The 15,525-nt window shown below is 37.5% G+C and overlaps 1 protein-coding gene across 5 annotated transcripts in view; it reads left to right on the top strand.

The window, feature by feature from the left end:
• SCAF8 (SR-related CTD associated factor 8) overlaps positions 1–15,525 on the top strand; it is a 106,323-nt gene that overhangs the window by 30,734 nt on the left and 60,064 nt on the right. For all 5 annotated transcript variants that reach the window (XM_072035938.1, XM_072035939.1, XM_072035936.1 and 2 more), the window contains exons 2-6: positions 6,961–7,044; positions 8,002–8,046; positions 9,743–9,904; positions 10,358–10,514; positions 12,136–12,266. In XM_072035938.1, the coding sequence (XP_071892039.1) occupies positions 6,961–7,044; positions 8,002–8,046; positions 9,743–9,904; positions 10,358–10,514; positions 12,136–12,266 (579 nt within the window). The remainder of the gene's footprint in view (positions 1–6,960; positions 7,045–8,001; positions 8,047–9,742; positions 9,905–10,357; positions 10,515–12,135; positions 12,267–15,525) is intronic.

The raw sequence follows: 15,525 nt of genomic DNA on the forward strand, positions 1-15,525 counted from the left end.
TTGGCACCTGCCATTTCCTTAGAAATCCTGCTTGAAGCTTCAACACCCTTGAAGAGCACCCTTGTTCTTAACCTGAAAGCTTCTCCGTACTTTTTATTATCCCTAATGATTTCCTGCCAACCTTGGGGATTAGAGGGGAGGGCAGAAATTCCAGAAATATTAAAGATGAGAGCGCCCTGTAGGTTAGTACAGTGTCCTAAATAATGTTGTGGTTCTAAAAGCTGTATTTACTATGGAGATTTTTCTGGTTCACTGTTGAGCTGTTGCTTTCAAAGAACCGTCTCTTGCATCAGCACATCTCGTTCCTGAATGGCAATAGTCAGCTTCAAAGCCTGTGTCCACTACTTCGTGCGTGCTTGCGTTTCGTTTGTTTGCCTTTTTATTGGTGGTATCACTGATGTTCCTTTGCAGCTTTTGCTAGTCAGACTTCATCGTTCCTATCCAGAACACAGAGAACACCACAGTCCCAGCACAAACAGGACTCTGGGACTTCCTGCTGCTGTAAACAAAACGACTTATGGCTATAAATAAAATGATTTACTCAACTCACTTGTTGACTGTCCGTAAGGAGTAACTGGTTTGTCATGCTAGTGCCTGTTTAGCAGATCTTAGTTTCTTGGGAGCCTTTTGTGAGAGACCTGTGCTAAATGCCTTTTGGTACACCAGGTGGGCTGTGTCAGGGATTTCTCTGTGTGCTCACGGAGCCTTCCAGAGAATAGCAATAGTTGGGGATGCGGCTTTTCTTTACAACAGCTGTGTGAAGTTATCTGTGCCAACTAGTTCTTTTCTTTCAAGTAATTTATTTATTTATTTATTTATTTATTTATGGTACAAACATTGAACTGAACTGATAGGTGGTTTCCTAAATCTCCCCTTGAGAGAATTTCTGAGCCCTTCTCAGAAATTCCACTTGCTTCTCCTGTCTTTTAGCACAGCAAAATTGAGCCTGATTGATGTGAAAATTCAGGAATCACAGTTAGTAGTAGGTCTTTGATTCTTGAGTTCCTTCACAGTTTGGTTCTGGCAGTTCATTATTTTTCACTTTGCGAACTTTTTCTGTGCCACGTGAGGCAGATTGTGGTATGGGAAGTCTCCAGAGTTTTTCTTCAGTGCGTAGATCTACAAACAGATGCAGAGGGTGGTTCTTCTGTTGGGTTTTATCTCCTGTGAGTCCTTTTGTATACACTGATTGTCTTTTAGCCCTGGAGGACCCCATGGACAGGTCTGTTACTGTTTGCCTTTTGAAAAAGGCTTAGATGTTACACATTTTCCTTGTTGTTTCTCAAACTCAGTTGCTTTATTATTTTTTTTATATTTTACTTTGCCAGCTACAGTGTGTGGCCAGTTTCTTTTTTTCTCCTTTTTGGATACCACTTCTGATTTTCAGTAGTATACCTATCAGTTTGCTTCAGAGTGTTTCTCTGACTTTAACCACATTGGCATTTTTTCCTAGTTTGTTTAAAGGCTTGTTTAACATGAGGGCAAGCGGTTACCTTCTGCCAGTGAGCATGAATGCCTTATAAAATCATAATCAGGAAATAATTGTAGTAAACTGTTCTGACTAATCATTTGTACAAAAGGACATACAAGAAAAAATGCGCCAGACTATAAATGCAAGTTTTAAAAATAGAAGTAGTACACATCATAAGATCACAGAATGGTTTGGAGTGGAAGGGGCGTTGAAGACCACCCAGTTCCGACCCCCTGCCATGGGCAGGGACACCTCCCACCAGACCAGGTTGCCCAAAGCCCCATCCAGCCTGGCCTTGAGCACCTCCAGGGATGGGGCATCCACAGCTTCTCTGGGCAACCTGTGCCAGGGCCTCACCACCCTCTGAGTAAAGAATTTCTACCTAATGTCTAATTTAATCCTATCCTTTTTAGTTTAAAACCATTTCCCCTTGTCCTATCCCTACACTTCATGACAGAGTCCCTCCCCAGCTTTCCTGTAGGTCCCCTTTAAAGTAATGGAAGGCCGCTATAAAGTGTCCCTGGAACCTCTTCTCCTCCAGACTGAGCAACCCCAACTCTCTCAGCCTGTCTTCACAGGAGAGGTGCTGCAGCCCCTTGGATCAGCTTTGTGGCCCTTCTGGACTCGCTGTAATGCATTCATGTCCTTTTTGTGCAGGGGACCCCAAAGCTGAATGCAGTTCTCCGGGTGGGGTCACACAGGAGCAGAGCAGAGGGGGAGAATCACCTCCGTCACCCTGCCACCTGCACTCCTTTAGACATGGCTTAGGATATGGTTGGCCTTCTGGGCTGCAAGTGCATGTTGCTGGCTCATGTTGAGCTTCTCATCAACCAACACCCCCAGGTCCTTCTCCTCAGGGCTGCTTTCAGTCTGTTCTTCACCCAGCCTGCATTTGTGTTTGGGATTGCCCTAGCCCAGGTGCAGGACCTGGCACTTGGCCTTGTGGAACATCATGAGGTTTGCACACGCCCACCTCTCAAGCCTGCCCAGGTCCCTCTGGATGGCAGCCCTTCTCTACAGAGTGTCAACTATACCACGCAGCTTGGTGTTATTGGGAAAATTGCTGAAGGTACACTCAATCCCACTGTCCATGTCACCAACAAAGATTTTAAAACAGCACTGGTCCCAGTACAGAATCACAGAATATTAGGGATTGGAAGGGACCTTGGAAGATCATCTAGTCCAATCCCCCTGCCAGAGCAGGAGCACCTAGACCATGTCACACAAGAACACGTCCAGGCAGGTTTTGAATGTCTCCAGAGGAGACTCCACAACCCCCTGGGCAGCCTGTTCGGTGCTCTGTCACCCTCACCATAAAAAAAATTTGTCTCATACTCAAGCAGAACCTCCTATGTTCCAGCTTGTACCCATCGCCCCTTGTCCTATCATTGGATGTCACTGAGAAGAGCCTGGCTCCATCCTCCTGACACTCACCCTTTCCATATTTATAAACATAGTAAGGTCACCCCTCAGTCTCCTCCAGGCTAAAGAGACACAGATCCCTTAGTCTTTCCTCGTAAAGGAGAAGCTCTACTCCCTTAACCATCCTCATGGCTCTGTGCTGCACTCTGTCAAGCAGTTCCCCATCCTTCTTGAACTGAGGGGCCCAGAACTGGACACAGTATTCCAGATGCAGTCTCACCAGGGCAGAGTAGAAGAGGAGGAGAACCTGTCTTGACCTACTAACACACCCCTTCTGATACACCCCAGGGTACTGACCCCTGAGGAACACCACTCGTTACTGGCCTCCACCTGGATATGGAGCTGTTGACCACAATTCTTTGAGTGCAAACATCCATTTCTAATCCACTAAGTGGTCCATCTGTAAAATCCATGTTTCTTCATTTTAGAGACAAGCGTATCATGTGGAACAGTGTCATGTGCTTTGCATAAGTCCAGGTAGATGATGTAAGTTGCTCTTCCCCTATCCACCGGTGCTATAACCCTATAATAGAAGGCCACCAGATTTGTCAGGCATGACCTTCCCCTTAGTGAAGCCATGTTGGCTGTTGCCAATCACCTCCATATATATTTAACTCTATTTTCATATTTTACAATCCTGAATAGATGTGATTATTTTTCCTTAACTAGATTGGAAGTATATTTGATTTGTTTACATGCCTGTTTTCTTTAAAAAAAAAATATATATATATATATAAAAAATAACACAATCATGTATGCTAGATGAAGAAAAAAAACAAACACAAAATTTCATTGCTAGAGATGCATTCAAGTCTTGCCTCTCAAACTAGCCTAGCAATAGAGCAAGTGGAGGGGAGTCCCTGGTTGACAGTTAATAAACACAATGTATGAATTAGCTGAGGATGGAGCTAAGAACACGGGTGCTGTTGATAGGTATTCAGGAAGGCACTTGTGCATGTTAGGGTATCTGTGTTCAGTGAAGTGTGGTTTGGGTCTGCTTGCATTTGGATTAAGCTACCCTGCAGGTGTCTGTGTCTCATGTAACTCAATTCAGTACAATGCTAAAGATTGAGTTTAATTTTAAGAAATGACATATTTCTTAATTTCATAAGTGAAACTCGATTTTTTTCAAAAGTCTTGCATTAAGTGATGCAAAATTCAAATAGGTATTTTACACAGGGCCCTCACATTGTCCCATGCAGTATTACAGATGTTGCTCTTTCATAGTTCTTCTGCCATGCATTGATGGGCCTAAATTACTGTAATCCAAGTGAATGTTGTTTTCAAAATAAATGTTTATAGGAAATTAAAGCTTCTTAAAGACTATTAAGAAAAAAAATATTTAGAAGAATTAAAACCCGGAACACGTGCACCTGTTGTCCAGAAAGCCTCTCTCTAGAGAAGTGTTCTCTTAATTTTGCTGTTTCGTTTGTTTATTTTTAATGGCAGATCATTTAAACCAGAAAATACAAGGCTGCATTTGGCTCTTTGCTACCTGCCATATAATCCTGTTGTTTTGGGGCATATTCCGAATGTGTGGTACTAAGGCAACTGACTACACACAGCTAATGCTTCAGAGTCAGTTGTGACTGGTGTTTGTCTCCCAGCAGTTTCATAGCGCTCTTGATGCTTTGAACTACACCAACCACCCATTCACCCACCCACCCATCCACCTTTTTTTTTTCCTGAGGATTTCAAAGCTGATGGACTGGTCAGTGTGGTCTTAGCACATGGACGTGAGTCAGTGGCTTTGCCTCCTTGTAGCTGTGTGTCTGTGGTAGGGAGCTACAATTTCTATCTTCTGTTGGTCAGCATTTGGATTGGCAAGGCGGCTTCCTGAATCTAGGCTGGTTTCATTCTTGCTCACATATCTGAATGGCTTTTGCTAGTATTTTGAGTTTTGGGAATGCTGACGAGGAATGCATGAACTAAGGCACGCTGCGATAAAGTAAGCAAAATGTTTCTGGCACTCTAGTGGCCCCAGAAATAGTTTAGCTGTAGTTGTGTATCATCCAGCTAAGCCACTGTGTAGGACCGAATGACCTGCAGTCTGGTAAATCACCTCTGAGCAACTGAAAATTAACTGAAAGCTGAACACTGAACTGTAAGAAAAAGAAGAAACCAATTGGTTCAAAACCAATTTTGATTCTCTGCCTCTTTTGTCCCTTTTCCCAATACCTGCTGAGAACATTTACATATTTGAATTCTAGAAGGCTATTGCTTTATATATTTATTTATTTATTTGAGAAGCACATAAGTAATTCAGAATATTTTGCGACAACAAGTAGGGTTAGTTGAAAACAACCTGTTTTAACAGTTGTTGAAAAAGTGGATGTCTAGCTGTGAACTAGTTTTTCACAGTTTTAATTGAAATTCTTTCAGGCTAAAAAAACTTGCACTTATGTAAGGACAACTGATTTTTCCAATTTGTCTTTTGACAGCTATGCAAAGTTTTAGCTAAAGCTGTTTTTGACAGGAAAGGACAGAAAAGCATCTCATGTTTGCAGTGAGAACAAATCCTTCTCTCTTGAGAACTTCCTGTTAACTTCAGAGCAATAAAATATTGTAAGCAGCTTGGGGAGCATGACCTATATTTACAATTGTCTAATCCTTTCCACTGTGTGATCCTGTTTACTCTTACATTTTACTTTGTGAAACGCAAACCATTCGGAATTATGTTTTCTCAGCTAGCTATTTGCTGAAGATTGAATGAATCTTAGGAAACTAAAGAAATAAATACATTGTATTGCTCAGGGTGTGTAGTAGGAGAGGAGGGTGATCTTTTGACTTTTTTTCATGCATGATTTTATGCAATAAACTCCAATTCTTTTTGCCTTTAAGAAGAAAATAAAGATGTTTGTATGGGCAGCCATTCCCATTATTAGGGCTCTGTTTCCAAGCCGGTGTTCTTCTAAATATACATGTTTTAAACAAAAATACAGGGTAAGCTAAGTCAAGAACATCCTTAAACCTGTTAGACATTTTGTGTCTGGTCTTGTGTATGAATGCAGCAAATACTGGATAGTACTGTGTTTGTTCACATCTAGGTTTGAAGGAGTAAAGAGCAGCATTTTTATTTATTTTTTTTTCAAAGCCATATGTTATGAATAATTATTGGTTTTCACAGCAAGTAAAGAACCTTGGATGATGGATTTCTGACTCAGTGTGAAGGATGGAGTTGCTTCCAATTACCACCTATCAGTCATAGCTGTGAAGTTAGTTCATGTACAGTTCCCAGTATGTAGCAAATTTCTGGTGAATATGTGTCACGCTGGATTGCTTTTGGCAGGAGATGTATGTACAAGTAAAAAGAACGAAGTTATTACTGCATCTTTGGAGTGATGGGGGGGAGGAGTTCCAAAACACAACTTGTATATTGTCTGTCTTCTGGCTTTTAGATATTACGAAGTTACAAATCTGTGTTGAAATTGAGAACTCAGATGGACTTTGTTTTAAGGACTTGTAGAACTTTGGATATGTTATTTCTTTTTGTTAAGTCAGTAAATGAAGGAAGTCTATGCTTTTTGCGAATGCGCTGGTTTAAGTGGTAAAAGTGGTACGTGTTTGTTTTCATTGGGCTGGAAGTTTTTGTTTTATGGAAGATAAACAAGATTGGTTTCAGTAGGCAAGTGATGATGAATATAAACATATTTGGTTAAGCATCTGTTCTGCTTCCATCAAGTGTGTGTACATATATATATTTTATTTTTTCTTCCTAGAAAGGAAAGCTTGATGAGAGCTGTCATGTTTGCATATCCCATGCATTTCCTTTAATGTCACCTGTGGGTGTCTGCTGTATGTGTGCTAATAAGACCAGGTATACAGTGACCATTGCAAAGAAAAACCTGTTATCTTATAAGCATTTTGGTTGTTATGTTATATTTAATTGGGCCTTTTTATTTCTTCTTAAATGGGGGATGCCTTTGCTTCTGTAATGTATGCTTAAAATGAGATGAAAATCGGAAGTGCTATTTCATAGTGGTAAAAATACTGTATTTTTTTACTTTCTGCAATTCCAGAATATATTTCTGATCACTTTTTTCTGCTTTGTTGTTTGTTTTTTGCAGTTGTACTCGCTAAATGATTACAAGCCACCCATTTCTAAAGCTAAAATGACACAGATCACCAAGGCAGCAATCAAGGCGATAAAGGTAAGGACTTGGCTAACTTCTTTTAATTCCCTTTTCATTTCTCATCTCTCACAATTCTGTAGCATACCTTTTCAGATGTGTTGTTCATAGATTTTATTTTTGATGTTGCTTGGATATAAGTCATTCGTAAGCTTTAGCAGTAGGACACCTAACTAAAGACTTCTCTCTCCACAAAGTAAAACTAATTGCCAAACAGCAACAAAGCAACAGAAAACAGTACTGAAAAACAATGGAGGAAAGAAGTATGTTATTAGTGTTAAGCATTAAAACAGATAGACATTAAGTGAAAGTTTGAGAGGTGAAAAATAGGATAAGATAAAAGCAAAAAAAACATGAATTTGGTCCCTTGCTGCATTTGGTCCCTCACTGTATTTGTGAGATATGTATTTCAGCGTATCTTATGAGGTACTGGAACAGTGTAGCTCAGGCTTCCACATTTATCATCTCAGTAATATGGTTTAATTTTTTAGAGCATTTACTGAGATGATGTAGAACTATTGAGATGATATGCAAGATGATTAAAAAAAAACAACAACTCATACCATAGGAGAACTGTAACACCCACTAAATACTTTTCCTTTATATTCATGTTTTTAGGTTATTAAAGCAAATATACATGTATGTAAAATAAGTGAGATACAGAAAAATGCTATCCTTGGCAATGTTGCACTAGTATATTCAGACATGCAGTGAAATAATAGTATTTTTTTCGTGAAGGAACTACATTCTTCTTACTATATAAGAAAACGTCATTTAGAAAAAGAACAAGTGAGATTAACTTTTCCTTATGCTGTTAAATCTTCTAAGGAAAACAGCATATTCAGCTGTAGGTATTGGATTGCTGGTTAATCAACCAAAGTTTGTAATTGCAGCTTTACTGTCCATATTGCAAGACTTGAACAAGTGTATGCATCTTAAGATTTTCTCCTCTATTGAAATACTAACTTTATTTTCCAGTTCTACAAGCATGTTGTACAGAGCGTTGAGAAATTCATTCAAAAGGTAAGTCAGTAACAGGTATTTCATGTTAGCACAGAGAAAAGCTTCCTCAATTAGCATTATACAGATTATTCAAGACCATCATGTTTTATGTATACATTTTTATCACAGAACAGTGTATTTCAGTTTTCAATTGCATTCTGTTTCTGATAGTAATCAGTAGGTGGTCATAACCCATGATGCAGAAAGACAAATACTGTGTGGATTCTTCATTAATTATTTAAAAATTCTACATAACAAAGAGTTTTATGGTACTTTGCTTTCTTGCAACAGTTCATTATTGTTGGGTAAAACTACATTTTACCTGTAGCTGGAAATGTATGGATTCCAATTTGTAAGTTTTAAGTCATAAAAAAAGAGCAAAATTATCATTGAGTGTTAGTGAATTTCTTTGTATCTGATATACAGTGTTTGTTTAGAACCTCTCAGATTCTCTCTGATTAATAATTGAGGTGTAAAGATAATTTGTAATACTTTGTCTGTATTACCCGGTGGGGATAACTAAAGAACAACATTCCAGTCAGCCCCATTTAATATCTTTTTATTAATGACCTCAAAGATGCTAGAAATAGTACACAGAGGAGGAAGTTATGCTCACTGGGGAAGGAGAAATAATAAAAAGAATGTCTCAAGATAAATAAAAAATATAAAAGGTGAAAGAATGGAGAAAAAGAACTAATACGCTTAAAATTACGAACTGAAGCATATACAAAACGCTTGAGAGAAAACTAGGAGGAGATGATACTGAAAGGTTGTATTAGAGGTGATGGATGACTTTACAGTGTTAAATAGTATGTTTATAGATTATCTGGACTAGACAGGGAAACAGTGTACTTCCTCATGTATTCTTTCTCATCTTTTCCATGATTTCTTGTGTGATAAGTGTGTACAACAATATTCATGAACTAATTTCATGTCATAGTGTAGTCTAGTGATGATTTCATTGTATTTCTGTGCCACTTCTCATTGTATCATAAAACTGATTGCACCTATCTGGTGCAATTACTTTGCAACTAAAAGACCAAAATTTTATCTTTGTTAAGTAAAATTATCTAAATAATTTGCAGTGTAGTTAGAATGTATGTTTTATGCATACCTTGCTGGTTGTAAATTCTGCAAGTTTTTCACTGTTTTAAAATAAGTATCAGTGGTATATTCTCAATGTCTGCTAAAATATCTTCTTGTTCTGGCAGGGGGAGTTTATACCATACACTATGTAGAATGATGTAAAATAAAGTAAACAAGTGTTAACTTTAATGTTGATTTTAATCTTCAAGAAAGAAAAAAAATATATTGACTTATATTCACTTATATTCAGCTAATTCCAATGAACTATTAAGAATTTGTTCATGATTTATGCTGCTCTACCTGTCTTAAAATAGGTGTGCATTTAAAAATGATATGTGGTTCATGTGCTAATTTTAAGAGATAGATTCAAAAAAGTTAGGTTTTTGGTGGTAATAAATGAAATTCAAACCATGTAAGTATTTGTAGAATACATACAACTGTGCCCAACTGATCATTAAGACTTAACTGTCTCTGAGAGAGTTTCATGCTTCATCACAATCTATTAAATAGCAAACATTTTGGTAATACTTGGACCCATTTAAAAATAGGGCAAGTTGTTCATGTTTAGTCTGCCATTAATGGTTTGTGTTACTTTTCACATATGCTTATTTTGAATTATCATTCTGTGCAGTGTAAACCAGAATACAAGGTGCCTGGCCTATATGTTATTGACTCCATTGTGAGACAGTCCCGGCATCAGTTTGGGCAAGAGAAGGATGTATTTGCTCCAAGATTCAGCAATAACATTATCAGTACTTTCCAGAATCTGTATCGTTGTCCTGGGGATGACAAGGTAAGCCACTTTTTTATTTTTTCTAATAAAAGCAATCTTTAGTATGTTACCTGTAAAGAATGAAGATTTTGATCTCACTTTTTGCTTACTACAGTGGACCTATTTATAGACTGCTCCTTACACATTTTTATGTATTTCTTTAATTTTGCTTGCCTGAGTGTTAGGGATGGGGGAAGACGCATGCAATTAGATTAATTAATCTTCCCAAATTAATTAGACTTTACTAATTACTATTCATGATGTCGAGACACCCTCTATAGGTCAGCCCCAGGTTCGTGGGTTAGACACCTTCGATGTGATGCAGTATGACTGTTTTTATGTTTCTTACTGTTTTGACAACCTAAAGGTGCTTCAATCTAAACAGATTGGTGTTGCTAGTTAAGGCTTCTATAATTCATAATAACAAGAAAAATTATCATGACAGAGGTCTTTTGTTATCCTCTTTCATTTTAGAGTAAAATTGTTAGAGTGCTAAACTTATGGCAGAAGAATAACGTGTTCAAGAGTGAAATTATTCAGCCTCTCTTGGATATGGCAGCAGGAATTCCTCCTCCAGTTGTGACCCCCGTCTTGCCCAGCACTACAGCTGCTATGAGCAACAATACACCAGGTAAGCAAAGACAGGTTGAAATCAAATAAATCACATGGTATCAGAACCCTTGTGTCACCTCTTGTACCTTAGCTGTTAACCATGCTGAAAAAAACTTACGGTTTTCCTTTAGGTAAATCAAATGAATCCAGAAAGAAATGTGTTATAGTCAGTATCCAGATTAAAGAAATAGCAAAAACAAAACATAGCCTATTGTGTTAACTTTCTAACTATACACAGCTGAAAATATTTATAATATAACAGTGTGGTTAGATCTAGTTTTGCACTTGAAAATGCAAACAAAACAGAAGTTCGCTGTCAGAGCTGAAAACCCATCACAGTACTTAATGCAGTGTTTGTTTATTAGTGGTGCCATGATTGAGAGAAATGAAAGAGAACTCATCTGTATCTTTTTGCTATCCCTACAATTGAACTTGGTGGACAACGTCAGACAGTGGTCTTTTGCTGGTCAACAGGCAATGATTTTAAGCAAAAAAACCTGCATTGGTACTATAATCTGCATCTAGAGACATACTTTCCTCTCCATCTAGTTTGGTGTTAGTGACTCATAAATCATTCATTGAAGATTGGGATGCATAGGAAATTTTATTATTTTTTAGCACATATGAACCTGTTTTTATTACCCACTTTTTGCTGATCCCATGCTGAAAGCAATGTAGATAAATCCATCTTACTTTCTGCTGACATTTGTAAATATGTAGTTCCTGCTTAAGGACTTACTGCATCTTCTACCTCAGTATTTTTTATTTTCATTAGTTTGATTACTTTAAGTTATTGAAATAACAGTTTTACTCTAACACTTTTTGGAATTTTATTACAAAATGTCTTTTTAAACAGCAATCTGGTAGTTTTTATTTGGCATTCATCAGCATATCTCTACTTCCAAACAAAAAGCAAAGGTATTTGCAGGGATGGAGGATTATCCTGATCATTATGACGTGAATCTAATGATCAGATTGCTGATTTAGTTTCAGCTCTTTGTGAAAATAATGTTAGGAGCAAAAAGAAGATAAAAAAAGATTTTAAAAAATCTTAATGAATCCTGTTACTGCAGGTTGAAATTTTAGTAGAATCCTCAAGACTTCTGCTAAGCGTAAAGTGGCAGCCCAGTAAGTTTGGAACTAATTTATGTTTCTGAGTAGATTGCTATCAATTATCATTTGATATATATTGTTCCCACTCAATGGTTTAAATTACTGTGTGAAACCTATTTAGGTTTCATGACATTCCCCGTGTGTATTTCTTGTTAGTAGTCTCACAGGTTAATAGCAAAAAGATCTGTGCAAAACACTTACACAGAGTAATACTACTACTTCAGAAATGTTGACATGAGTACGTTTTATTTCTGTATGCTCCGTGTATGTGTCAGAAAAATAGTTCCTGTTGATGTTAATAAGTGCTTTCTCAGTATTTAATAACTGGTTTTGATGTCCGAGGAAGATTAGCGTGTTTTTATAATTTGATTTCTTGCAGTCCAGAAATGATTGCTGCAGAAAATAAACAGGAATGCTCATATCAGTTTTATCATTTCTGTTAAAGCAGCTTTTATTTTCCTCCCCTAACACCATTTCTAAGCTGGTATATTAAAATATATTGGCATGCTGTGTTTTCTCTCTTTTAGGAACACCTGTGACTCCAGTTACTCCAGCCAATGTGGTACAGAGTTTACCCGATCCTTGGGTATCTCAGATTGCTAATACAGATACGCTTGCTGCTGTAGCACAGATTTTACAGAGTCCCCAAGGCCAACAGGTGAATATTTTATAGGTGGTTACACTATTCGATTCTGTGTCTTTAAGGAATACTAAAAGGAATACTGCTTTCATGGATATCTCGTAGTTTTTTGTCCAGTATTTATGTTAACTATCCCATGAGGGTTGTTCGTGACAAGTAAGTTCCAGGTAAATTAAATTTCTTATTACCTCTGTAACCAACCCTATTTGTTCCCTAAAAGAATCCTAGAATGTGATTTCGGATAAGATGGGCTATAATACATACAATTTCTTCTCTACTTAGTATTGCAGTTGACTAAATAAAGAGCAACACTGAGCTTTTATGAACAGAGGTGTAAAATAGAATGCCATTTAGCATATTTCTCTGCTGGATGCCCCCAAGAAGCTAAAAATTGTGCAGAATTATATAGTGGAAATGTTCTCATTCTGGAAGAGTGAGTCAATTCTCTTCTATATCTTTCAGTCAGCTAAATATGTTTTTGGTTTTGTTTTTTTTTTTATTTTGCAGTGTTTGAGCATAAGATCTTGGTTTAGAAGTGACTGATTTTGTGTTCAATTTCTAAATGGTGAACTCAGTAAAGTGGCTTGATATGCAGCATGTATTGAACTGCTTGTACTTATAAAGCCTGAAGTCATATAAATTGAGCATTCCCAGTCAGCTGTGTGTAAAAAACAAATCATTGGTTTTCAGTTTGTTAGATCTCTGGCACCAGCCTAGATGTAGAATAACGATTTTTGTTTGGTCTGTAGTTATTAGTTGAGGACTAAGGTGTTTTACCTGATGGGGTACTAAAAAAAAAAAAAAAGTCCCTGGTTTACGAGTAAGGAACAGTCACCAGTGAGATTTTACAAAGCATTAATGCTGACAATAACAACTTATTTACTTAATGAGGTGGCTTTACAGTGTTCAGCTGAGCGGAGCCATCTGTAATTGTTTGTAAACCAAGTAAGAGGGAGTATTTCAGTCTGATCACATTCTTGGGGTACATAAAAAGCAGAGCAGAATGAGTTTGTGGGATACTTTGTAAAGTATGGAGGAAGGATAGTGGCATAGTTCTTAAGGGAGGGATGTGAAGTGAGAAAGTCAGTTTAAAGATTATTACTTAGAGAACATTCTAAAAAAAAAAAAAGGAAGAAGCAGAAAGATTTAAAAAAACAATAAGAAAATGAGAAAGAAATTAAGAGTTCTGAACCCAGTGGGTCACAAAGAAATAGCATTTGGATATCTATCCCAAAATGGTAATATGAAGAGAATGGATTCTGGGGGGGGGGAAGGGTGGGAGATGGACACAAAGTGTGGAGAAAGACTGGGTATACAAACTTATACATACAAATCTCTAGGACTAGTAGATGAACTGCAACATTTGCTTCCATCCTCTGTCCTTTTTTTTTTTTTTTTTTACCTGTTCTCCAAGTCACTTCCCCCATTCCCCAAAGTCCTTGATTTAATCCTGAGATTGTGTTTAATGGGTGAGAATGCATGCAGCTAAAATAAAGAGTCTAGATGTAGGAGAGGACAGAAGTAAGAAAGATGTGACCAACAAGAATGTGAAAACAGCTAGAATGGTGACCACCCAGGATTTTCCCACTCTAGGGCTTCCATCTCCACTTCTTCAGTTTGATTCCTTCCTACTCAAAGCAGTGTGCAAGATGAGCAGCCACTTTTGAATATCTTTTCTGGATCAGCCAAGAGGGAATTGGGAAGCTCTTCAGTTTTGCATATTGCAGTAATTAGTGAAAACTTGTGGCGAGGTAAAACAATAACTGAAGCATTTCTGGAGGCTTTGCTGTGTGAGGAGTCTGTATTTAAAGAACAGGAAGAGTTATATCACATTATCAGAAGGTAACTTTAAAACAATCTCAAAAGAAGATTGTGTATTTTTGATGCATTGTGGTAATGAAGATTGTCTTAACCAGCTTACAAATTTTCTAGTGAACCCTAGTAAAAAGAAAGAGTTTGAAGCCTTAGTGTGGAACCCCGTAAGGAGGTGGAATGTGAACTTAAAGATAACTGGGCACTTAAGTCATCAAAGTTTGAAACACCTGGATTTGTTCAACCTTTTCCAGAAATAACAAAAAAGGCTGTAAGGGATTTACTTCATGGAAAATCAAAGAACTGCTTCCACTAATACTGAGGTACTTTAGGAGGGCTTCTTTCCACAGAGATAGTACCTTTTCCTTTAAGATAAATTTGTGCAATTTTATAGAAGTATCTCTGCTCAACAGATGAACAGATCCACACATGAAAAAGTTAACCTTTCATTTCCTCAGCAGAACAGCTCCTTAAATAATAATAATAAATAATAATAATGATAAAACCATAAGTAGTAAGTTGGGGTAAGAAAATCATGATACACCAAACAATTCAATGGTACATTTGTTCTAAAAAAAATTTATGGAAGATATACCATTTTTCTTTATTTTTCCTCCTCTAAATTTGAGGGAGTTGACTCATAGGGTATCCTGATATACTTTGATCAAATGTTTTAGGTCTGTTCTGAGCCGTTCACTACACTTCTGAAAGTTCCTTCTCTGATGATCTATAGTATTCATTCCAGTATAATCCAAGACCTCTCCTGATTTGCAGAATGGGGTTGTTAATAAAAATAAATAATTTAACATATGCCTTTTGACACTGCCCATAATAATCATTATATTTTTTTTTTTAAATGAGAGAAGTAGGTACAGCCCTTTGCTGTACTATGCTTTGCTATAGTGGATGGAGGAGTTTTGGTTGTTACAAGACATCTGTTGCCCTAGAGCCACTGCTTCTGGTTCGACATTGCATCTCATTAACTGTCACACTTTATCCTAGGGTAGGGCTATACATAATGAGGAATCTGTGCCAGTGCAGGAAGTCAAGTTATATTCCCAATTCTTCATTAATTTGCTTTTTATGATTTGGTTGACATAACATGGCAGTTGTATTCTGTATGTGCAAACCTGAGTTTCAGCATGAGATTTTCCTCATGACTTACCCAGAGACCCTAGCAGAAATTCTTAATGTAGGCAAGTTACACCAGTTTAAGGTAGAGCTTGCAAAAGTGCAGTTATTTCCACTACACAAATGTTATTACAGCATACAGATTTTCCTAATATAAGTGGGCCCTTAGGAAGCTGGAGTAGGCTAACAGATTTTTTTCAGGTGAGAAGGAATCAAACTGGAGAAACAGAAGAGGGTGAACCCTAGAAAGCAGGAAATCCTGAGTGGTGACTGGTCATCATGCAACCTGTCAGAGCAAGTTAGGAGGAAGAAGCATCTGAATGTCTTATCAGCC

Source organism: Anas platyrhynchos, chromosome 3 (assembly GCF_047663525.1).
Source record: "Anas platyrhynchos isolate ZD024472 breed Pekin duck chromosome 3, IASCAAS_PekinDuck_T2T, whole genome shotgun sequence".
NCBI lineage: Eukaryota > Metazoa > Chordata > Aves > Anseriformes > Anatidae > Anas > Anas platyrhynchos.